Source organism: Micropterus salmoides, unplaced genomic scaffold (genome assembly GCF_014851395.1).
Source record: "Micropterus salmoides isolate LMB-PRFRI ecotype aquatic unplaced genomic scaffold, ASM1485139v1 Ms_hic_scaffold_16, whole genome shotgun sequence".
NCBI lineage: Eukaryota > Metazoa > Chordata > Actinopteri > Centrarchiformes > Centrarchidae > Micropterus > Micropterus salmoides.
Window position 1 is genome coordinate 7,643,420 of NW_024040707.1, and position 26,511 is coordinate 7,669,930.

Consider the following 26,511-nt stretch of genomic DNA (forward strand, 5'->3'; position numbering starts at 1 on the left):
GCACTGACACATTGTATGAACCCTCTGAAGTCCATTAGAAAACTCAGACAGTGGGAACAGAAGGTTTAGAGTACAAGCCTTCCATGTGACGAAAGATTTTTTTCTAAAAAGTAAATATAAATCAATATGACTGATGATCACATTCCATTACTGTTAGTTGAAAACTGTAATGCTCCTTAGTACTCCTTAACGTCAAAGATACTTTAATAGGAATCATGAACTTCTCAGACTAAAAAAGTAAAGTCAGTAATGACATACACAATAAAAAGTGGTCTTAACTCATGCTGCTGTTGATTGTTTGGAGCGCAGAAGTCCTCAAGCGCTAACTTTGTGCAGCAATTTGTAAAGGCTTGTGCAGACTGCGAAAACATTCAGTGTCGGCCGATTTCCGTGCTGTTCACACTACACTAATTACCGTCTTGTGACAGGAGTCTTGAAGTCGTTGTGACGTTCACACTATGTGATTGATAGGAGACAGGGGTCACACACTACACGAGCTGGTCTCCAAACCACGTTTTGCCAAGAAAACACACGTGAAACGGGAAATGACGCAAACCTACACACGAGACAGCTGTTGTTTGTTATAAAGATAGCAATTATAAAGAAAAAGGATATGGGTGGGATAATGGATTAGCACATGCTGGTAGCAGGGATTGTCTGAGCTATAGAGAGAGCTGGAGGTGAGTAAAAAGTGTTTTGCAGTAAAAAAGTAGCTGTATGCTCTCATTGGCTGGTTGTGGATGTCGAGCCGGCCGACTCCTCCAGATATTTGGCATGTTAGATATCTGGCAGACGTCAGCAATGTGTCAGAAATGTGTCGGGGAGCCGTTTTGATGCTTCGTTGAGTAGTTCACATATAATGACTGGCGGCTGCCGATCAACCACTGATTTACTCCCGACCACAGTTTTCGGATTCTCGCCTAGCGGCAAATCGGGTAAAAAATCGTGTAGTGTGAACTAGTCTTTAGGCTCTGGAAAACTGTCATGGGCATGCTATACACAAAAGAATTCATCGATGTTGATTGGACAATTTCTGGAACCAGCTCTTTATCTCCACAAACCGACTCTTAGTAATCAGACAACGGTACTTGATGGAAACATCTATTAATACACATTTTCTTTTGTAGATTTTCTCGAAACTCTGTTAAAGCATGCGTTACATTTGGATGGAAATCTGGCTAATGACATAGAGCTCTCAAGAACAAACATAACCCAACAGGAATTATAAAGACTTACTGCTGAGAGCAAACAGAAGTCCAGTGGCTTCTTGATCAGTTCTAGAGAAATTCCATCTTTAACATCCAAGTGTATTTCTTGAAACATACTCGATTTGTCGATTAAATTATACGTTGATCAACAGGTTCTAGCTTCTAAAATATGAAGATTTGCTGTTTTTATTAGTCCTCTTTGACAGTTAACTGAGCTTTAGGAAATGGGCATTTCTAAATGTTTCACGTTTTATAGACCAAATGAACAACAATTAGTCTGCAGTGTTGGACACAATGAACATCATTACACAGGCGCTAAACCCATGCAGGCACATTCCCTTATTTTGCTTCACACAAAGGCTACCATCCCTGTCCATAGAAAATTGACTCAAAGGATTACAGTGTGAACACTGCTTGCACATAGTGGTGCCAGCTGTGCGGCTGCCTCAGTGGCCTAATGGATAAGGCACTGGCCTCCTAAGCCAGGGATTGTGGGTTCGAGTCCCATCTGAGGTGTGTAGCAGAGTGGCGCAGCGGAAGCGTGCTGGGCCCTTAACCCAGAGGTCGATGGATCGAAACCATCCTCTGCTATGTCACAATTTTGACTTTGAAATGTTTGATCTGACAAAAGAAGTCATTTGAAGACGTTACCTTAAGGCTCGTGCAGACTACACGACTTTCAGCGCCGGCCGTGCTGTTTACACAACACAACTTGCCATCTTGAAGTCGTTGTGGTGTTCATACTACATGACTGATCGTGACAGAGGGTACTACACTACACAAGCTGACAGCAGCTCTGTCACCCGACGCTGGTTTCCAAAGCACGTTTTGTCTAGAAAACACACGTGAAATGTGAAACGGGAAATGACGCAAGCCTACACACAAAACAGCTGTTTGTTATTATAAAGATAGCAATTATAAAGACAAAGGATATGGGTGGGATAATGGATTAGCGCATGCGGGAAGCAGTAAAAAGTGTTTTGCAGTGAAAAAGTAGCTGCCTGCTCTCATCGGCTGGATGTGGATGTCGAGTTGGCTGACTTCTCCAGATATTTGGCATCCTAGATATCTGGCAGACGATGTGTTGATATGTTTTGATGCATCGTTGAGTAGTTCATACATAATGACTGACGGCCGCCGATCAATCGCTGATTTTCCTCTGATCACAGCCTGACGGTCGCCGATCTCACTGACTGGCAAATCTGGCTAAAAATCGTGTAGCGTGAACTAGGCTTTACTGGAATCCCATGTGTCATGTTAGCTAGCCGCAGCCAACAGATGTTGTGGCGTGTTGTAAATTCAGAACATGAGGATAAATACCACATATGAATAGCTCTAAACAGTAATTTTACTGGTTTACAGCAAGTAGATTTTTTTGTTAAAATGTCCTTATCTTTGACATTGTGGCAATAGTTTCTTTCCCCACGTGGTGAGCTCGCACAAACTCAGTAAGGATAAAAACCAACAAAACAGTTTTATGTGCTGAAGCCAGTCAGGCCAAACGAGAAACAGATCAACTTCAGGTGGAACACAGTCAACATCAGAAAGGCTCGAGTCACAGAGAGACCTCCGCTTTGTTTTGAAATCGACAAACCTTACATTTCTGCAAAGCATGTGAAATATATTGTGATTTTGTGACACCTTAGATAACATTAACTCGCCAGCTAACGCCGAGCAGTTGCTTATCATTTGCAAAGCCTACAAGAAATGATGTAACGGTACAAAGCAAACGTGGAGTGGTTTGTTTATACTAGCTTATAGTGATGCAAGACAGGGGCAGCCAGCTCAATTTAGATTTATTGATGTTTTACGATACACAGGTACACATCTTCTCTACCATCTCAGTTGCTGTAACTTATGTGACCCACATAATATACAATAATGCAACATAAAGGCACAGGACAACAACACCATGGAAGACCCATTCACTACAGTAATGTTACTTACTGTGGTCTAAATGTTATAAAGTGTGGCAACAATCTCATTAATAATTTTCAGTCTAGGTCACTAACTGTTTCATTATCATCCATTTAGCTATGCTGCTGAGCCTCCTGTTAAAGTGGCAGGGAGCTAACACCAATGTATCAAATAGGCTAAATGCCGTCAGTGTAACGGCGTCATGCAACAAGAACGGATAAGTTCAACGTCAAGCTGATAAAAATATTAGCCTTCTATAACATTGCAGTAAAAGTTTACCTGAATTTCCAGCATGTGTGATGCAATCTCCGGTATAGCATTCTAAAAACTGCATGGCTAGTGGCTGCTGAAAACTACATCCTGTCCCTTTAAAATGGCGCTCTATATCACTCTCATGTCTGTCTATGAAACATAAATCTACAGCCAGCAGTTTGTTATCTTAGTTTAGCATAAGAATTAGCACATTTGTTTTGTACAGATTTAAGGAACAAGATAGAACGTGTTAAATAGTAAGCTTTAAAGGTGTTGGTAGGTGGATTTTATTACCGTTAGATAAAGCCAAGCTAGCTGTTTCTCCTTGATTCCAGTCTTTGGGCTGAGCTAAGCTAAACAGCAGCTGGCTATAGCGTTATATGTATAGAGTATGTATGAGAGTAGTATTGATCTTCTCATCTCTCCACCAGACCTAATGCATTCAGAATTAACAACGCTTGATTCTGAACACCTTTTGGAGCTGTTACTGTATGTTCAGAAATCATACATGCACTAATCTGAGGTCTATGTCCTCTTTATTTTAAATTTATGGGGATGAGTAAAGCTGAATGTTTATTATTCTACATCCTTCAGCTGTCACTAAGTTTGGACAGCTGAAAACCCTGGCAGTTTCCTGGACAAGACACCTCTGTCACATATTTTGGCAAAACTGAGACAGAAAAAAACAGCACCCTGCTTTAAAATATTTGAACATATTTCCACTTGACAGTATATCTTGGCCTTGCAGGGTGGAACTGTCAACCAGACTGAATGACAACAACGGCAAATGGTTTTAGGCGGATACTGCAAAGAAGGTGCATCCCCCAAATCTTTTGTACTGATGCATTTGACGTACTACCCAATATTCTGTTTTTTCGCTTAAGGCTGCAAAGTTCACTTAATGGGAAAAAGGTTATCTATTGTGTATTTACAGGTCCTGTCTCTTTTATCGTTATTGTCAGCATAGCTGAGAACTCTGGATGTTTACTTTGTAATAAAAAGCTGGAAGAAACATTGTTATCCATCCCTGCTAGTGTTTACTCATCATTGCAGTCATTAAAACTTGTTTACATTTTCTATTTATACAGATAGATGAACTCAAAATTAAAGCAATCAATAATTACTAGTAAGTGTCTAAGTATTGTATGATGATAATTACTAAGACATACTGTTTTGAGTGTAATTTGGAGAATTTCCCATAAACTTTTCCCATCTTGGTGTAATGTTGAAGTATAATGTTTCTCTCCACAGCCTGAAATACATCTTCACACCTCCGGCTGATCTGCTGGGGTCTAAACTCCTCTTCGGATGTTGCAGGCTTTAGGATTTGAGGATCTGAGGGATTAAGGGATTTTCCGATTGCTCTGAAAAAGACACCATGGGATACAGAAATCCAAAAATGGCTGAGGTACCCACATCAAGATTAGAGGGTATTATTTCCCCCCTTAGGGAAAGAAGACAGGAAAGCCACTACTGACAGCTTTGAAACAAGTGTGTTTGGGAAACATTTACAATTTAAGGAGATTGTAGTTAACTACAAAGAACATTTTCTGCTGAAATCAGTTGTGCAAAGTCGATGCACTTCATGAAATGTCATTGCTCGTTGTTTATAGTGTACTTTTCCCGAACCAGTTTAATTTTCTCTGCAAATTGTAGCTACTAATAACAAGCCAACTGTACATGATCCTCTTACACTTAATATTTGAGCTGAAATTACTTTAACTTGGGTTTGCGGGTGCTGGAGGGTGATAAGCAACCATTTTGTGAAGATAAATATTAATTTGGCAAACAATTTCTACCGTCAAAAGGAATAAAAATTTAATCTGAAGAGGCAGAAAGTTAACTTTTAACTCGGTAGGAAATATCCAAAGTCATGTGTGACAAGCAGAGCATGAGTTATTGTGTATTTTCTTATCTGTTGTGTTGGAGCTGCTGTAACAAGTGAATTTCCCTAGTGTGGGATCAATAAAGTCTAAGCAAAAAAATAAAAATTGTAGGCTTAAGCATTGATGGCACCAGCACATTGGCCTTTAGGTAAATGAGGTGACAGTAAAAGACACAGCAGTCCTTTTATTGCTATTGATCACTGAGGATTGTTAGGGACTATATGGAAATTATTGGAGTGCTGAATATTATGTTTCACTTTAAAAAAGCAATTGGCCCTGTCAACAGTTATTTATTTATTTTTTTGGATCCTCCTCTTGAAATAAAACTGCAACACCAGATAAACAATTCAGTATGGAATTCATGATTCAGAATTTAAACCAAAATATCTTAAAGGAACAATGATTATCATATAGCCACCAACTGACGGTGACCTAAGCCCCGCCTCCTTAGTTAATGTTGCTCTGCTTGTCAAGAAGTCAGTTCTTGCCAAGCGGGACCCTCTGGGTCTGAAAAGAGAAGCGTAAGGCAGAAGTGCCGTAATGGCTAGCTGGGGGTGACTCCACAGGTTGCAAAACTAAGACAATCACATTGTATAGAACTCAGTGACAAAATGACCCTGCTTCTCACTTGATTTACTACCTCAGTAAACACTTTCCTAATGAGTTTATGGTCTCATTCGCTAGTTTCAAGTCTTCTTCAATAAAGCATGATGTTCCTTTTGTAAATTATGGTCTTATTTTAAGTAAAATAGACAAAGCAGGGTATGCTACAGGGCTTGGCTACCTTGTGATTGACAAGTCACTACAACCTGTCAGGCGTAGCGATGCGTATCCCACCTAAGCGGGAAGCTTCCGGTCCGAGACACGAATCCAATGCGGAAGTTCCTTAAACCTGCATTCTATTGAACAACCAGCAGGGGGCGACTCTTCTGGTTGCAAAAAGAAGTCTGGTTCCATTAAAAATAATGGTAAAATTACCCTACTTCTCACCTGATTTATTGTAAGTAAAAACTTTCCTGATGCGTTTATGATCTCAGTCTCTAGTTTCATGTCTTCTTCAATACAACATGATGTTTATTAAGTAAATTATGGTCCCATTTAGAGGAAAATAGACCATAAAGCAGAGTGTGCTTCAGGGCGGGATTATCTATGATTGACAAGTCCTTATCATGGCGACCTGTCAATCAGGCTTGAGTGACTCACTTCTTATATACAGTCTATGATCCCGCTCCAGCTCAAACATCTTGTCCAAATATGGTCACTTCTTGTTCCAAAAACCCAAGATGGCCTAAATGCCAAACTTCAAAACAGTAGTCCACAGGGTCTACAATGTTAAGGTGGCAGATTTACCTTTGAAATTCACTGTAATTTTTGTAAATAAAAACAAAAGCAGTCTTGTTATTTCTAGCCGATGGGTTTTGTCAGCTGAAATAACAACTAAAAGTTGTTGTTTTTTAAACCAGCTGTAACTAGCTAGCTAATTTCAAGCTAATTCGTAGTAAAGATGTATATCGTTCTTAAATATCCACATGATCGCCACACACTACGTGATATTGCGCTAAAAGACTGAGCTACATGTGTCAGGAAAAAAGCCAGCATTCTCACCAGTTGAGGATCCATGTAGAAGACATGGAAATAAAGGAGCAGCATGGGTAGAAGTATAGTTGACCCAAGTATTATAGTACAGTATTATAAGTAAACTTATAAAGTTAACTGTTCGTTCTAACATAACCCCTTCATGCGTTACATTTTTTAACATCAGCATGGTGTAGAAAGAAATTAGTATCACTTTACAGCATAGATTAAGTACCCTCCGGTCTGTTCTGGCACAAACATACTGGAAAAAATTAGAATCAATGTATAAGAAAACTAAATGTTGTTTATGTTGACAGATTAGCAGATATGTTGTGTTGTTCTAAATGCGATCGTGAAATGTTGTATGTGGGGTTTTGCAGGCAGCTGTAGTCCCCTCTTCCAGTACTGTATACTGGCACTGATTCTTTTAGTGATACGGAGTACTGGACTGTATAACGAGTAATCAATTATACACATAAAGATCCAATGTATTGTGTTTTTTTCAAAACTAAGACTGAAAAAAATATATACTACAGCAAAAAGACCAATTACTTAACCCTCTGTATAATGAATAATTTTCATACAGTCCCTTATATGTCAATAAAATCACTGCCTCCACCTTAGTGCACCAAGCCTATAGTGTCCCCATCACACTGCAGACTGCAGCTTGTGTGAAGGAACTTACTCACCGCAAACAGCGTTTTGACATCTTTATGACCTGTGTGTATTATCTTCAACGGAGTGGACTTTTCCTGCTGAAGATGAGTCAATTTGTAACAGCAGAGAAAGCGCATATTCTCTCTAATGACTGGGTTACTATGGAAACCAGGTTAGATTTGAAAGCGCTTGAAGAAAAAAAAAAGAACGACAGAAAAGCCCTAAGGCTTCACTTTGCTCTCTGACTCTACTTCAAAACAAACCTTGATTAAATTTGTGCATCCTTAGAAACACCTGATAATATCTAGCCAAGCCTTGTTGGTGCATGAATAAGAAACTCACTCATGAAGTCCAACGGTGAATCAAACATAGATCTTACTGAAACATGCAAAGTGGCAGCGGGGAGAGCAGCCACCGGTTGCTTACTGCAGAGCTCGATGTGGTTCAGCTTGTGGGAAAAGGGTAAGCATGCCACAACGGTTTTAGAGCTGGAGCTGTCACTGCGTTCACGCAAGTAACCCAGCTCAGAGAATAATACCTGAAAGTTTAGTTTTTAAAAAATGAAATACCTGTCTTTCACAAAGTGGTGCCCCTCTTCCTTGCCCTTTACACCTGCCCTAAAACTGAGCTGAAGGAGATTCGTGGCGAGATTGATTCAGCGTCTGAAGTATTGATTATGAAAGGTGTGTTCAACATTAAAGGATCCGAAAAGACCCTTTTGATTGACTGCAGGAAAATGATATTTGATATTCCACTCCTCTATGGTGTGGGTGTGATCATTAATAGTGCGCTAAACCCTGAGGTCAGTCTAGTCTCATGCTGTCAGGGGAGGTTGTGTCCGGACGGAGTTATATGTTCAAACTGCTCTGCTTCATTACCCATCTGTCTGGAGAGGAAGAACAATGGCTTTTCCATCACTCTCTATTTCTCTAACGTTCATGGCAGGCTCTCTCTGTGCTCTCTCACTATCACTGCATCATCAGCTTTCTGCCTACAGTATGTCTCATATTCTAAAAACACTAGAAGCTAATACTGAGAAGTTGGCCGCATTTCAGCGTTAACACTTTTCCTTATCACATGGACATAAACTGGTGACAGGTGCATGATTCCGATCCAGGTGCAGTAAGTATCAGAGAAACCATCGTAAGTAAGTAAGTGAATGTAAGTAAATTAGGGCTGTAATTAACGATTAATTTTCAAGTCGATTAATTAATTATAATTTTCTTCAATTAGTCGATTAATCTAACAACAAATTTTTCCTATTCTAAAGAAAGAAAAGTTGCCAATTCTCGATTAACATACCAATTTATCCAAAATAAATATCAAAAACATGTCTAATCAATAAATCAATATTTGATTCAATCATCCTGATGAAGCACATTTAAATAATGACAATAGTAGCATATCTTAAATCTCTTCAGTTTTCATGTCACTGATGTGTGTGATAATAACAGACATTAATGAGGCTACTATACTTAAAAGTTTAAATGTTTCTGACATGGATTTATTTCAATATAATAATGCAGTATGATAATCAAATGTATTTCTGCATCAGTGTGGGGCAAAGAAAACAATTGAAACAATTCATACTGTGCAGTCACAGATTGTCTGTACTGTTTGTTTCAGCCGTTTTCTTGCTCAAATCAATAGCAGAGTCTATCGAGTCGCTTTGCCCTATCGAAAAATGCTACCGTATGTGTTCCCATTTCCAATCCCATAAAGGTATAACTCTCAAAGTATTATGACATCTTCTGTATTTTGATTATATTATAACATTCTTTCAGGGGTAGCGTATTCTTACCTATCAAATAATGCTCTCACTAAAGAATCATTTTATATGGCACCACTACTCACTCCATGTGTACTGTAAGGAGATGGGGAGCATGTTGAAATACAAGAATATGCCATCTTTATTTAAGATATCAGCGTTAGCGTATTCTGATTTTTTTGATATTGCAGATAAATCAACCATTGTTTTGACAGCATGCCCAACAGCAAGGTTGCACAGATTTATGGCCGTGGAAACAGACCATGGGTCATGCGTATGTGCAGAACTGCTAAGTAGCACATCTCAATATTTAGCATAAATCGACAGAAAACCGGGTTTGGCTCATGGCGCCCCGGGGCTGAGTGAGCTAATAGAACAGCTAGCAGCACAGCTAACGTTAACCGATCAAGCTAACATTAACTAGCCATAGAGACAGGCCGATAGACTACAGTTAGCGGTTTAGCAAAGACTAAAGCTATCCATCAAGAAGCCCCTGTCCTGAAAAGTTCCAGTGCTTGAATAACGGTGTAAACACCTTTACAGTTGTACAGTTTTATCTTTAATTGTTGCTAAAGTTAGTTGTGTGTCCATCAGGAAACTGTGAATCACAGAGTTGAGGCAGAGCAGCGGGGGGACATCAGAGAGAAAACTAGAAAATATTTTCTCCATATTTCTAATATTTCTCCATCAAATATGATCCAGTTTCACCAATAACTGTGGTGCCTGGTCCCAAAAACACTATGCTTCAGTAGCATTATATTGAGAATCTTTTGATTGGATGCTAAATTAATACAACAAGTGCAGATTCAGAATGAGTCATCAACATTTTAAAATGCTTTTCCAAATTACAAACTTTTAAATAATACCTACAAAACACATTTTTTGTCATTGATGGGCCAGATACTGCCATAGTGGTGACATAGTAAAAAGCATATCACATTTAAAACATTTAAACATGGATTTAGTATTAAAGTAATCCAGTGATAGTTCGTTTACATCCATGGACACATTGCAAACAGCAACTGCTAATGGCTAATTTAGTTTAGTTCAGGTTCTAGTTTTAATGGTGCCAGTTTGCGATAATGTAAACAAATATAGACTAAAAAGTAGTACCTACCAAATCAAAGTACAAAGAAGAATGAAATATTTGACAAAACCCATTAATATAAATTTGTTTGATGTTACACTATACATGTACTTTTTTCAGCCTCAGAATGTCCCATGGACATTTGGGGTATGGGACTTTCTCAATGTTGTCTGGTGTGGCCCCACAGTGTCAGACTTAAAAAAAAAAAAACCTTCAGTGGATACTTCACTTTGAAGGCCGCTGCTGTAGTGGAAAAAGTAAAACAAGTTACATACTCAAATACACATTTATGACATGTCAACGCATTTTGCAGCAGAAGATGTCACCACAGGGCGTTCGTATTTCAGTGCAGTGCATGGTCTGCTTCAATTTGCTGTGATGGCGACTGAAGACTCTGCGAGCGACAGTCCAGTCAAGACGAAGCTTTGTGGAGAGCTGTGTGAAATTTCAAATGACATGGAGAGGCCAGGGCTGTGGACAGCTGAGAAATCCTCCTCAGGCATAAATCCTCCAGACTTGAAATCCTGTCCACCGCTTGGCTAAGCTATAAATCTGGCTTTGTGGACACTCCATTAAGTTAAAATTTTGAACCTGACAGTTCTTAATTTGTGCAAAAAAGTAGAAAATGTTCTCTTTTTTTTAACATTTTTTTATAGCCTTTTGGTCATCTAAGGATAGTTTAAACATACAATATTTAGTGTGTCATTTTACTATTCATGCAACTGAGGTATTTTGAAATTTTATACAATTTGACATCAAAGACCAGTGGTGGATTTTAGTTTATACTTCAACTCCACTACATCTCAGAACTAGATCAGATAGCTATAGTTACTTTTATACACAATACATGTGTTGACTTTATAAAATATGATGCATTGCTACAGATTAAACTACCTAAGAGTATATAACATAGTTAAACCTTGCTGAGAACACAATCTGAGAAGTGTAGAGGGGAAATGTCTCTTTGGTGGAACTACAAACATGTCATAGACATCAATTTAGGCCTCAATTATACACTTTTTTTGAAAGCTTATCATATGTTTTTATTTAATTGTATTATTTTAAATTACATTTATTATTTTTCTTATCTGTAAAATAACTGGCAGCCATAGCTGTCAGATAAATGCAGTAAAATAAAAAGTACAATATTTCCCTCAGATATGTAGTGGAGTAGTACAGAGTAACATGCATAATGGAATATTCACATAAGTACATTGTACCCCAATCAACAACTTCACCTGCAGATTTCAGCGCTTGCTGATGCTCATATTTTTGTTCAAGTGAGGAAAGGTTGAGCCAGGTAAATATTACAAAAGAGCTAGTGTGCCTTGCAACACCTCCCTGCTATCTCCGGGGTGTTATGCTTAGACGGGAGTTCAGGGATGCTCTGAGAGGCCACCGAGACACTCCTCAGCATGAGTTATTGTACATAAGTCCAAGTAATCAGGGCCTGCTGAAAAGAGCACTCGAGCAAAAATTTCAGAATAAATGAAATTACGGTTGAAAAGTGTGGAAAACATTCACAGTGTCTGGTGGTGAAATATAATTACTTTAAATCAAGAATGCAGTGACTCTGGCAAGGGTCCCAAAGGCAAAAGCCGGAGATACTGTATGTTTTCTGTGTTTCTCTTTCCCCTCAGTCTCTATGAATCCTTGCAGAGTGCTTGTCAGCATTCTTGGTGCGTCTCCAGGTCTTTGTATGCCGCTTGTTCCCCAGGAAGCATATTCAGAATACTGGAAAATAAACGAGTTTGACTGTGCCTGGCTCCTTTTATCTGTTTCATGATAAAAATCCAACAGGAAGGATTTTGACACTTTGGTTCTATTCCTAGGTGTATTTTTTTTCAAATGCCTATAAATTATATTCATCACTTATGTCATTTGTTAGACTGTAATTACTTTTACCGAGTCTAATGTCAAAGAAAATGATGTGTGTATATGTGTATGTGCATGAGTGCATACCATACTCACATTCTGCTTACATTAATATTCTTTCCATATCCCTTGGCTGAACTGAAGACTAATGGAGGTTACTCTAATATTTATAAGGCACATCTCCCAGTATACTTGGCTGGCTGTCCTTAGTCTTATATAAAATCTACTGAGATCGTTTGAAAAATCATGTCCTAATAGACTGTCTCCCTCTCTCTCTCTCCTCTCACCCTTGTAATCACCATCTGTTTGTCCATATTGTGTGATCCTCTGTTTCTGGTCCCCGCGGCTCGCCACCAGACGCTACTTTTGGCCTCCTGCTCGGTGTGTTTGTGGTCTGTGGCCTGGCTCTGCTGGGCCTTCTTACATTCATCTCCTGGAAGCTGTGCTGTGAGCCTTGGCGAACTAAGGCACACTTCCCCAGTCCATCCCTCACTCCATCCTGTGGCCCAGAGCACTGCCCGCAACAGCCGCCTCTACTGCTGCCCAGTCCCCAGCAGTCACCAGTCACCATGGCGACAGAGAAGGTGAAGGACCCCATGGGCTCGATGGGTTTCCTGGAGGCGGCAGTGAAGATAAGCCGTACATCTCCCGACATCCCCACCGATGTACAGCTCTCCATGAGGGAGCACTTCCTGCGCCGCACGCAACGCATGCAGAGGCAAACCACTGAGCCGGCTTCCTCCACTCGGTTAGTCATATACACACGTGTGTATGTAAAACTGATAATACACAATACTGCGATGTGGTTATTCATGTCTAAATATGCTTAGGGGTACATACAACCAAGCATGCACTCATAGACAGAGGTTCAAGACACAATATCATGTGATACAGAAGGTCCATTAATCCAACATGAAATTAAGAAAAAAGTGTAAATAGGAAAAATACACACTATATTTTCAGAGAGAAGACACCAAAATACCCTTAATATATCGCTAATGAATGTAGAAATTCTCTGTCTAAGCAATTTGCTATCTACAAAGTTAATTGTAATAAATACTGTGGATCGTGTTCCTCACTGCCCCAGAGGCACCTCTGTGCAGGTCATTATGGTAAGGCTAATTATATGTGATGGCTTCTTCACGAGAATTAATGGAATAGAGGGGAGAAAAAAAGATTGGCTTTAGCAATACTAGCAGAATTGCACGTTTTCACCATGTTAATAAGTGCACATCAGTAGTCCATATCTTTTAAAAATACATCTATTCGTTCTTTGACTAAAACTAATGTCCATTTAGAGACCTGAGACAGCAAATTGTTGTTCAGCCCTGGGTCCTCATTGGCATGTCACTTTGTTTTGTTTTTATTTCGTGCATTTAGTGCAGTTTTATCTTGACTTGACTTTTATCTTTTTATTTTACCTACAACTCTTATTGTATCTTATTGACTAGACAATCCCAGTGCAAAGCAAAGAAAAGAAAAACTCGTGTCAATTAAGACGTATTCATAATTGGCATTCCATGCATGTTACAAGAGTGACAGTAGCATGAGAATAGTAGGCCTGCTTTCTAGGGTTTTGATCCTATTTTTATAAACAATATAAATACAGGCCACAGGACACTAGTTATTTCCTCTCACACAGGAAAGAACTCAGCTAGCTGTTGGCTGCTGTCTTTGATTAATTTCAACTTTAAAAGAAGACCTGAGGTGACACAATCAGTCAGTCTTTGTTAGTGCTAGTTTTTGAGGTCAGTTCGGTGTGTCTGGGCCCTCGATTTTGAAACTGCCCGGAGTTTCCTTGCTCGTCTTCACTAATAGTTCTTTAACTCAAACCACAAGCCATTCATTCCCTGTCACTCTTTCTTACTTCCTGTCTTTCCTGTCCCTGCAGACACAATTCATTCAAACGACACCTGCCCAGGCAGATGCAGGTAGGCAGTCTTGACCTGGGAAATGACTATATGGTCGACAGAGATGAAAAGCCCACCAGCATAGGGCGCATCCAGCCAGAGCTCTACCAACAGAAGACCCCGGAATCAGAGGATTCGTCCAAGAAGGGCAGCAGCCAAAACTGTGGCACGATTAACTTCTCTCTGAAGTACGACTATGAAAACGAGGCACTCATCGTCAACATCCTCAAGGCAGTAGACCTACCTGCCAAGGACTTATGTGGCACATCTGACCCTTACGTGAAGGTCTACCTGCTGCCTGATCGCAAGAAGTTCCAGACTCGCGTCCACCGGAAGACACTCAACCCCACATTCAGCGAGAGCTTCCAGTTTCCTGTGCCTTACGATGAGCTTGCAGTCAGGAAGCTCCATATGAGTGTCTTTGACTTTGACCGGTTTTCACGGCATGACATGATCGGGGAAGTGGTGCTGGAAAACTTGTTTGAAACATCAGACCTCTCCAGGGAGACGAACATATGGAAGGACATCCAATATGCCACCAGTGTAAGAATCTATCTTTTTCTCTTTCTTCAACAGTCAGTGTCAAATGACTGATTGTATAGAGATGCTTATATTTTATATGACCTATGTTTGACATATACTGGTGAGCTGAAGTATAAATTACAATCTTCACGCTTTAATTTGGGCAGACACGGTACACGTTAGGCCAGATTTTAGCCCAAAATTGGTTGTCTCCAACTAATTTTAGAATCACTTTTTTTGACGTGCAGCTGATCACAACGCCTGATTAATTGGCTTAACGATCAACGTTCTGCTGTTGGACAATCAGACGGATTTCTTGAAGTTTTGGTCGGCTGTCTTGCAGTTTGAGCAGTTCCAGGGTCCGATTTCCCATATTAATTTTAGTTGCTGAGAACGCAGCCGTCTTGTTTGTAAAACTGTATAGGAAATAAGGAGTCACTGGGCAAAACACGACCAAAGGTCATGTGCTCACGCTGAGTGTGAGTTTCACGTCATGGACGGTTAATTGGTCGGTACAGTGTGAGCATAAAGTTCTGTCTGTGCAGAAAGGCTAATTAAAATATGCGTGAGTTAAGACAACTAACAAGATTAATGAAAAGGAAGAATGTCTGCTCAGCTTCAAGGAGCAATCTCATTTGTTGAGCAGTTGTTGAGAGTGAATTTACTAATCACCACACCGTCTGATCTATATTCCAGTTCAACTAGCCTTTTTGAATTTTGCACTGCTGCAGGTACATGAGCAGGTGTGCTTGGAGACGCCCACACAGTCCATGCAACCAAGACTTACCACTTTGCGCTTTTGCTGTTAAAATAGGGCCCAAAATTTCAAATTTGTTTGCTACTTTAAGGCCACATTTTCTTTACACTTCTCAGTGTAAAGAAAATGCAGCATGTCAGCATCTTCATGTAGGGAATTAATATGTAAATAAAAATATAATTTAGTGACTTAAAATATGAAAAATATAAAATCCAAACAATAAAAAAGGATTTAGTGTCTAGTCAATATTTTCATTGAGGGAATTAAATCCTGGCTACAGCTTTGTAATGGGAATAAAATTATTTAATAGTTTATAGTAGCAAATACATCATTAAGAATTAGATACATATTTGCATTTTTTACTCTATAAAAACACAATTGTTATGAAACTAAATAATGTGTAATTGTTGTAGTTACGAGGTGTTACTATCTCAAACATAAAAGGAAATTTCTAACCCATAGCTTACTCATCCAATTATTTTTCTGTTGGCTTTGTTACTTGATGAGGATTTCCGGGGTCCATTTTCAGCTAGTGTTGTTTCTGTCAATGTGGCACCTTAGAGCTCTCATCACTTGATCACCTCCACAGAGCCCTTATATCTGACAGCTCCCCCACCCCCACGCACCCACCCAGTTGTTGAACTTGAGCCCGTGTTATTGCTTAGGAGGCAGAATATCAGGCAGCCCTCTCCTTGGCACACAAACTTTATTGAACAACCAAATGATTTTATGACAAAACCCCTTGCTCACATTAAATTCAAGATTGGCAACATAAAGAATGCACAGATGGCGGGGTTCAGTAGAAACAAAAAACAAACATAAAGTGGTGTAATGTAGAGACACTGTGCAGCTTAATGAGTGGAAGAGATGCCAGTATTGAGCAGAGGGTGGAAGGGAAGGGTCATACAGTAGATCAAGGTGAGATATTCATCAATAACACCAACTTACAAGCGTTACTAAGATAAAAGAGTCTTGAGGAGACCAGTAGCCTTATTGACTCAGATTATTCTTCATGTGTGTTCACCTTTACAGTCTATGGTGTTCAATGTGAATCTGGGAATTATTTATCATGTGGTAAAGGACTGATAAGTAACTTGACAAAGAATTTTTAAAGCAGAGTAAGAGTTTACAGCCATGCTAGTAGCTCTGTGACGGCGGTGCTAGAGCCAAATGCTAATGTCAACATGCTAACATGCTCACAGTGAAAATACTAACATGCTGATGTTTAGCAGGTGTAAGGTTTACGTTAACCATCTTAGTTTGGTGTGTTGTCATAGTAAAATTTGCAAATTAGTACTAAAGTGTTGGAAAGAGATAAATTCTGGCATAAGGATAACTCAGGAGATCAGCAAAGTTATTACACTTCATCCTGACACAAGAATATCTGTCTCAAACATCTTGGCAATATATCCAATAGTTGGCATGACATTCCAGTCAAAACTACAAATGATCGCTGTTTTAGTTGTCTTAATATTAGCATGCTAAATGCTCATTGGTTATTTAGCACTAAACACAAAGTACAGCTGAGGCTGATGGGAATGTAATTTTGCAAACAATAAAATCAATCAAAGTATTAGACACATTTATATTTTGTCCCGATGATGGCGCTATGAAGGTTTAAGGATCACCACATTTAATACAATTCGTCCTGAAGGGGACACAAATGTCCATGTACCAAATATCAATGCACCTCAAGGATCTAATAGTTGTTGAGATACTTGACTAAAAGCCAAAAATGTCAACCTTGTGGTGGTGCTAGAGAAAAAGTCAGGGGATCACCAAAATCATTAAGATGCACTATCTTGAAACCATGAACGTCTGTACAAAATGTTGTGCCAATCCATCTGGTAGATGTTTCACTGGATAAGTGAAAAGGTGCTGGAGAAAAAGTGAGGGGGTTGGGTCAGTGTGCTTCATCCTCTGTAAAAAATTTCATGGCAATCCATCAAATAGTCGTTATATAAGATATTTCAGAGTGGACCAAAGTGGTGGACTGACCTAAAGACCAATCAACAGAATAACATTGCTGTCCCTGGAGCTTTGTTGCTACCGTGGCAAAAAAAAAAGATTAATGCAGTAGCCTACACATGATACTGACTAGCACCAAAACAGCCCGTGTTACTAAAAGGACAATCAAAATGTCACTTCATGCGTTTACAACACTTGACATTTCTGCTGTGCTCTCACATTAGGCTGAACCTTCACACCCTTCAAATGAAATCCCTCACTTGCACAGCAGAGAAAGCCAAATCGCAGCTGTATGTGTGAAGAAATGCTAAGACTGAAGCTCTCAGTCCGACGTGTTGAGATTTGCCAATCAGCGGGGTTCTCACCAAGCTCATTCAGAGAGATTAGAGGTCTGTGTGACCTTAATACTGTTTATAGGATGGGGCTAAGAACCACCATGAGGCAGATAACAGGACTCTCATTAGCTCAGTATGGACTCTCACAGGACAGTTTCTATACAAGTCAAAGCTAATATTTTGGTGGGTGGACTGGTTGTGCTTGGAAAGCTTCATCTCAGAAGTACATTAGAGTATAGAAAACATTCTTATACGAGGGAACTTGGTGATACAAGTCCCTAAAAAAAATTTTTTTTACTCGTTCACTCGTCGATTATGTGGATAATTGAACTACATTATGTTGACGTTACGGAGCTGGAAATGTAATGTCCTCTCTGTTTTGTTTTAATTTACTGTCTTGATGACGATCATCTGGAAATGTGATCAGAATTGGTGTTTTTGGATTGCAGTGAGAATATTGAAATTTGCTGTTCGGTAAAAAATAAAAAGCCCCAAAAAACTGTCCAGTGTACCAGGGCCTTTGGAAGGACAGGTGCTCAAAGTATAAAAGGGGCACATGGAACAAGGATTTAAATAGGGCTGTTCTCAAAATATCGATACAGAAATAGATCGTTATGTACTCCTTGCTGATGTGCATATACTGATGCTTCTATATTGATACATCAGCAAATGCTGTGACACAGTTTTGAGAAAGAAACACAGGGAATACCCAGCTCTTGCTTTAAAACACTGTGGGCTGATATAACTTACAGGCAACAGTTGCTGTTGCTGTTACTGCTGCTGTTCTTGTTGCTGCTGACACTACTGGTGGTGATCTGTGACTAGATATATTATAACAAACATAGGAGATATATTAGCTGATTAAACAAATATGTGACCATGACAAAATGTAAAGATTGCTGACAGTGTTAGGAACTGGCTCACTATGACTGACCTGCTGTAGTGCTGCAGCTGCTGCCAAGGCTGACTGCTACGAGAAAATAAGAGGGAGATGCTCACAGAGACTGCTGCACACCGAGAGCTGCAGGTAGAGGAAATAAGATACCAGATTCAAAAAAGTGTGGGAAATAATCTGACTAGGAAACAGTACTGTGAGAAAGGACGAGGTTAGCCAAGGCAGGGGTAAGAGTGAGACAAATCTATAGACAGGTGTGTGTGGGGGTGTGTCTATAGGCAATATTTTGGTATTGAATTTATTTATTGCATTGTTAATCTGAGATATACAGTATTTGGATTTTGATTGACTATATGTCTAATCATAAATCTAAATAAATAAACTAATATGTGTGTGTTCATTCTATTGGCCCATAATAACCATGACAGCATTTACCTTTCACATTAACATTTCATACCTTTGTCTGAAATCTAATAGGGCCATTTCTTCTTCACTCTTTACTTTGATGACAGGAATATTATTCATTTTACATTGACACTGACATTAATATATGTATTTCCAGTTATTTAGTTTATATAGTAGGTTTGCTGTTGTAAACACAGTTAAAATGTAGGCTAAATCTCTTCCAATACAGTTCTGAATTAAATGATCGTTTTAAAAAAGGGCTGATAAGTAAGCTATAAGTTGCAGGAGTAAGTGTCATTATTTAAACCTGTTTTACCAATGTTGGTATAATTATTTTAAGTCACACTACGTTTTTATTAAGTTACTGTAAGTGAAAGGTTTCTAGTCAAATTACATAAAAAAGATCAGACGTCTCCTTTCGACGCCCGTGAAACTTTACTCCCTCAAACAATGAAGTGAACAGAGCACCTTTGTTTATCTGTCTGTAGAAGTTATGTTAGCTGTCGGCATAGTGTTAGACGTCAGCCAACGTTACTTCTACAGGCGACACACAGTAATATACACTTCAACTGTGCATGCTCTCTTTGCGTCTTTCTTCTAAAATACATCCAACAACCCACAAAAAGCGGCAAACCCCTCTTACCCGGCGGAAACGCAGGTGTCCTGTAAGCGGTGCTGCTGAATCACTCAAGGTGTCTGAACGGGAGGGCTCGTCACGATGAGGTCATCAGGTGAAAGGTCATAATGTGGGTCATTTTAATTTACTGCGAAATTATTATTCATTCATTTTACCAATAGTTTGATTCGGCAGGCCTTCACAAAAGGGCCTTTACAAATTTAAAAATAAATAAATAAATTAAATTTTTCATTGACAAAATGGCACTTTGGGCATCAAAGGGTAAAAGGGCAGGTGCTCAAGCACCCATCACGTCCCCTCTGCACGTGTATGCAGTGCACTAATAGCATTGGTTATTCATGAGGATTTTTAACATTCACAATCAGAGTGCCAACCATGAACTTCCACTAATAATACACTAGACAGTCATTGTTCTGATATTTTTTATTCAACTACTGGACCCTTTCCCTGAAGAGCACCTGTTTTTTTTACTGCAGTTTTACCAGTACCATCGTTTGTGACCCAGTGCAGCACTCTCTTTTTTTTCTACATGAAAGATTTGATCGGGAGGTCAGTCATAATTTCAGCGAAATACTGACAGCTAAATAACCTCAAGAACTTGAACTTAATTACTTTAATAACTCCAAGCTGTTGGTGGTAACACCTGTGGCACATTTAACATTAAACATTTTTTTTACTTTCCTAGTCCACATTATTTGTGATTCATATTTGTTCTTACAACTTTACAATTTCGTCATCAAGAAATGCTGTTGCACAAATATGCTTATTCGCTTTCTTCCCAAAAGTTGGATGACAACGTGGCACCTCATGTTTGGGCTTTAACTGAGCAAAGCCATAAGGGAACAGAGAGTCCAAAATAGAGGAAGCAATTCAAAGTATGAACTGCTTCTCAAAGGAGCAATTTTTTGCAGAGAGTTACACTACCAACAAGCTTTTTAGCTCAGGAAGCTTTTTCCCTTTTTATTAAAACCCTTAATAGTGTGATAAGGCCTTTAGAGGTGCTGGTGTATTGACCACTTGACAAAGCCAGGCTTGCTGTTTTCCCCCCCGCTTTTATTGCCAACACTAAGCTAAGCTATGCTAAGCTAAGCTAAGGTAATCATCTCCTGTCTCTAGCTCCATAGTTAATGCACAGACATGAGAGTGGTGTCAGTCTTCTTCTGCAAGAAGCACATTTTCCTAAAATGTCAGACAACTTATTTAAGTTTACCTCGTGTATTTTCCTATTGTACAAAATGACAGCAATACAACTCATTATCTAACCTGCATCCCTCCTGTACCTGATCTAAAAACGCTGCTGCAGTTTCCAAACAACAAGCAGATAACGCAAAGATGATGCATTATTTTTCATCAAATTACTTATTTTATACACCGTTATGTGCTCTAATTATCTAGTTACTTGTGTGAATGTGAGGCCACCATACAACCATGTTTTTACAATGATATAAGTTAAGAATGGTAACAAATAACACAGTAGTACATTAAATAAAGTCATTTTTGGGTTCATCTTCTGCTTCACTGACTACAGGCTCTGGCAGTTACAAAGAGCATACTATGAATAAAATATAACATTGATCCTAAAAACAGACCTTGAGTATGAAACACTTACTGTACATCAGTCTGACTCAGTCAATCAGTGTTGAATGTAAATATGAAACTGAAATAGATTTTATGCTTATTTGTATTCTCACAGGAAAGTGTTGACCTTGGGGAGATCATGTTCTCACTATGTTACTTGCCCACCGCGGGCAGACTCACACTTACTGTCATCAAGTGCAGGAACCTCAAGGCTATGGACATCACTGGATACTCAGGTGTGTTGTGTGTGTGTTTGTGTGATTCACTTACAGCTGCAATGGCTTAAAATGAATGATCCCGCTGTGAATATCCAATCGTAAGCGTTTTAGATAAAGTGAACAAACAGTGGAGAGCCATCTCAGCTGTGTTCCGCTTATTTCAGCAGTTATTAATATTCAACACTTGCAATATTAAGACATTGTCAGCAAATAGTTGCATGTGGTCTGTTTATTTTAATAGATTGCTGTTCCACTTTCCCATTCCATGTTTTGCTATAACACTGATACCACTTGTAAAATGTGACATTTATTGTGCATTAAATGCCAGGGTTCAGGTGTAATTTGGAGTGAATGTGGCATTTTTCCTCCAATGTTTAATGACATTTCACGATTTTAGCTGTCTGCCATTATTTCAATCTGTGCATCGTAAACTACCAAATTGTGCCTTCAAGCATGATGGGTTGCAAAGCAAGCACTCTTGTTTGTCATTTATAGATTTAGGGCAGCTTACATCTGACTAAAATGTGGCATAATGTATGAGTATAAATAATATGAGGTGATTTGCCACTGACGGATGATGATTGAAATCAGCATTCATCAGGAAGCTTTCTCAGTCATGCTGGTTAAGCTATCTATGGCCCATCGTCCTCTATCTTTACAAAAGACGTTGACTTATCTACTTTTATGCATATTACTGAAGCCAGATCCTCCAGGGTTGCCTTCATGCATAAATAGAAACCAAAAAAAACACACACTGGATAATGAAATAGGCCATTGATGGCTGTATTTTCACGGACATCTTTGAAGATGTTTTGGCAAACATTGTAAAAGCTCCGCTCCCTTAATAATCCCAGAAGCATGCTCTTCATGCTAATTATTGCTCTGGCAGTTCCCTAAATAAGATGGATAACTAGGAGAGCATCCACACATTGAGGATATGTAATTATCAGCATTGTCTTCCTCTTTTCCTCTCACTGATTAGATCCCTATGTCAAAGTGTCACTCATATGTGACGGGAGACGCTTGAAAAAGAAGAAGACGACCATAAAAAAGAACACGCTAAATCCCACCTACAATGAGGCCATCATCTTTGACATCCCGCCAGACAGTATGGACCATGTCAGCCTGCACATATCTGTCATGGACTACGATTTGTACGTACAAACATCTAATTTAGCATCACGACTGAGTGTGCTAGAAACCAACAGATCAGGACAAAAAATAAAATGTTGAAGTCTTATTGTAACTTAACTTGGATGTTTGACCTTCAGTGTGCAGAATGATGTATGTGTAGAGTTTGAGAAGTTTGTTTGTGAATGCAAATGAATCTGCTGAAGAGGGAAAGTCTCTCTGAACTCATCTTAAATCTGAGTTTTGGATGTGTACATAAGAGTGTGATTGTATTTGATTTAGTTTGGAGCCAATCATGATCCAATATGCAACTTCAAAAGTGTGAAACTGGAAACCTCTGGCGTGCATACACTGAGAAGTGGGAGACATCTTGTGCCTGAAAGTTAAAAATTTTAAATGAGAATTTATGATGCATATTAATAAAGTCTGGATTTTTCAATTAGGGAGAAGGAAAAGGTGTAATTTTAAATGAGTTCATTTTTGTGGAAAAATCATATAGACTTTTATAGATTGTGTCATAAGACACAAATTATAATGAAAATACAATCATTTTGAGTAATCCTCATTTTTATATTAGAGTCAGTCAAATTGTAGTTCTTCAGAAAAAGAGCAGTGTACAGCAGTACCTTTATGTTTACAGTATGTGAAGCTATCACAGGAAAGAGAAAAGGGGAATGCAGTGCCGACAGCTGACAGAATGAGAACATGTGTGTTAAAGGTCAGAGTGTGTATGCTTTTTTTTTCTGCGTAAAAGGAGCAGATACTAACTCGAAACTTAGTCCCTTGTGTTTTCTTTACTTTCTGCTCTCATGCTAGAATTGAATCAGGTTGTGCTAATAATCCAGGGATTATGTCAAGAAAAAACTGCTTTCATTTACACTTCAGACAATGTTAATGCAGCAAAGATTTCCTTTGAAGGCCTTCCAGAGGTTAGTCAGTTCTTGTATCATCAGCTGCAGATTCGCTGTATCGATCAGCAGGACATCCAGATTCAGATTTGCATCTCCTTTCTTTACAAAATGCCCCTTTTGCAATTATCAGCAACAATTTCATGTATGAGATGTCGTGTTAAGTCAGACTTTATGCATTATGTGTGTGCTCCCACAGGGTAGGTCATAATGAGATCATTGGTGTGATGAGGGTTGGGTGCCATGCCGAGGGACTTGGCAGGGACCACTGGAACGAAATGCTGGCTTACCCACGCAAGCCCATTGCACACTGGCACCCCCTGCTGGAGTCCAAGAAATCTGAGAAGGAGGTAGGTTTGAGGGTGGAGTCATTTTTCAAGGATTATTCTGTACATGTTCATGATTTAGAATGAGGAATCGGGGGCTTAACTGGAAATTCTCCACTCCCACAATTTGAAACCTTTGCTCTAGGGCACTGTGAGGGGAGAGTTTGAGGGGATTGGGGGTGGGGTTATAGAGGGAGACATGAGGCAACAAATACTACATGAGGTTAAAGGGACAGATACAAGCAGGTGTTCTGAAAACAGCTGGTGGTAATTTGTGTATTTGGCCCGCTTACTGACACTGTCAGCAGTTCACATTGGCTGACAAACAGCTCATAGAGGCAATTAATATACTTGCGTGAAAAATCGGACTCCTTCTCAGAATCATAACTCAGTCAATGTGAACACACAGACATGATACACATATTTCAATGTTGTGTGACTTATTGTGCATTCACAGGCTCCTCGGATAGTCCCATTTCCCAAGTGTGCTTCTTGTTTCCATGTGGAAACAACATGGACACTACTACAAAGAGTTGTTGGGTTAGCAATTTCAGAGCGTATAAACAACACAGAGACATCTAGGCCACTCTACATGGATAGCAAACAAACCATCTTGTTTCAAAAGTTTATAACCATCAACCATTTTGTCTGCCATGTTTCTACATGTATGTGACAACAACTCGACCAAACTGTACCAATATTTTCTTAAACTTTCCCACTTGTTTTTCCAACTTCAGGGGGAGTTCATGTAAATTTTCCCAGTAGGGAAATAATTTCTTATCAATCTAAAATCTTTCTTATTCTGACACCACATGAATGCACAGTTATTCTTTCTGAAGATATAATTCTTGCATGAATCCGCATAAAGATAACCGAAAAAAGACCTCGTTATGAGTCTAGAAACTGCCTGTTTTCTTCAGTAGCCTATTACAGTTATCCATTGATAGTTGTCTGTAGATCCATGTGTGCATTTGCAAATGGGAACTGACAAATATCTCGGCTAAAATAGGTCTCCAGCGTAACTCACTGATTCCATGGCAATAAACTTCATGTTTACATCCCCCAAAGCATTATGGGGATTGTGCATTCATAGCATAAAGCATGACTATCCTCCAAACAGGCAAAATCCATTAAAGTTATTTTTTTTGTGTGTCAACATTGTTTTATTACATTTTATTTTTTATTACATTCAATTTTTAGAATATATGTACTGTATACTGTACATATATTTATTATTATTTTGTATTATAGCATATTATATTATATATTTTATTTTCCATCCATCATCTATAACTACAGGTCGCCAGTTCATCACGCGGCTGACATATAGAGACAATCAACCATTCACAGTCACATTAACACGTAACATTCACACCGTATGTGAATGTAATATTTTATCATTTTTGTTATATATTTTTATCTTGTCAGATAATAATGATTGAGCCCATGTTCCTTGTTATTTTCCTACATCCTCACCAAACTTAATGGGAAAATGAAATAAATGGAAAGGCTGGTCACAAAACAAAAAAACCCCACATTGCTCTTATATTCCTGGAACACTGATACTCCTCTCTATACAGATATTTGCCCTGCGTTGAAAGTAACATGAGAGTGACATGCTGTAAAAATTTGCTATGAATCATTTCCTTGTGTCTGTGTGTCCTGCAGTGGAAGGCGAGGACAGCCAGCTTTGACAGCCAAGGTTCCTGCCCCTCACCCAGGCCCCCTGCTAGTCCCTGAACAGAGCCACCTGTGACCCACCAGCCCAGAAGGGGGTTTCCTCCCTCCTGCTGATCCACTTCCTGTCTGTCTGATTGAGGAGAAACACAACCCCACTGTATCTCCCTCTCTCTTTCTCTCTCCGTCCCTCCCTTCCTCAAGTCTAGTCCCAGAGCACTCCCAAGAACTGATCTAAGACCACCGTCAGTCAGTTAGTTGTGTGAAGCGCTGTCTTTTCGGGTTAAAGTTTTAGGGTCACTGATTTGAAATGTGGGTGTTGTGATGACCCAGTGCTGCCTTTGTTGTCATCAGAAGAGATTTGCTGGACCTCTAGTCTGCAGAGTTCTAATATTGAGCTGACCGAGCTGAGGTGAGCTTGGTGTCCTCACAGGAGACTTTCCAAATAGCTGAAGATTCAGCTTTGTGCTGGTAGAGGCTCTTTGATGGAAAAACTCAGTTGGATATCGCTCCCTGAGATCGGCGGAAGTTTCAAAAAGGGAAGCTGAAGACTCAGCTGGGGTAGAAAAAGAGACGATCTTTAACGGGATCTGAGGCAATTTCAAAACTCTACAGCTCTCTCTCTTATTGAATTTCACAGTGCTGTATTACCATAAAAACAATACTGAACTGTAGCATTTTGGAACTATTAGATGTAAAACCGCTCCATTAGTTGTTATTGTTTGTGTATAGTAAAAGTGAAATAAATTTCAAAGCTGCAGCTGAGTTTGCTGTACTTCCAGTTTCATCAATAACATAAGCAATTATTGACTTATTGAGGAGAGGTTGGATTAGGCTGAAACTGAAATATTCTCAGCTTGGAAAATTGCAGCTTTAGTGTGTTTTCACAATCAGCCAAGACAAGAGGTTTTGTGTAGAAAGAAGAAGAAAAAACAGGAGTATTAGCATTCACATGAGATCAAATTGGGCTGCAGTGTTATAACTGCTAAAAAAATTCTTGTTTTCTATCTCTATCAATT

The 26,511-nt window shown here is 39.2% G+C and overlaps 1 protein-coding gene and 1 non-coding gene across 2 annotated transcripts in view; both read left to right on the top strand.

Moving 5' to 3' along the window:
• The window catches only part of syt6a (synaptotagmin VIa), a gene marked incomplete at its 5' end in the record, with an annotated part of 36,189 nt that extends 10,569 nt beyond the window's left edge, over positions 1-25,620 (top strand). The window contains 6 exons of the mRNA XM_038721800.1: positions 12,583-12,973; positions 14,117-14,678; positions 21,348-21,468; positions 22,433-22,604; positions 23,689-23,839; positions 25,484-25,620. Of these exons, the coding sequence (XP_038577728.1) occupies positions 12,583-12,973; positions 14,117-14,678; positions 21,348-21,468; positions 22,433-22,604; positions 23,689-23,839; positions 25,484-25,555 (1,469 nt within the window). The remainder of the gene's footprint in view (positions 1-12,582; positions 12,974-14,116; positions 14,679-21,347; positions 21,469-22,432; positions 22,605-23,688; positions 23,840-25,483) is intronic.
• Positions 1,652-1,724, top strand: trnar-ccu. The gene has a single exon. It is a non-coding gene; the product is annotated as a tRNA-Arg (tRNA).
• Positions 25,621-26,511: the final 891 nt, after the last annotated feature.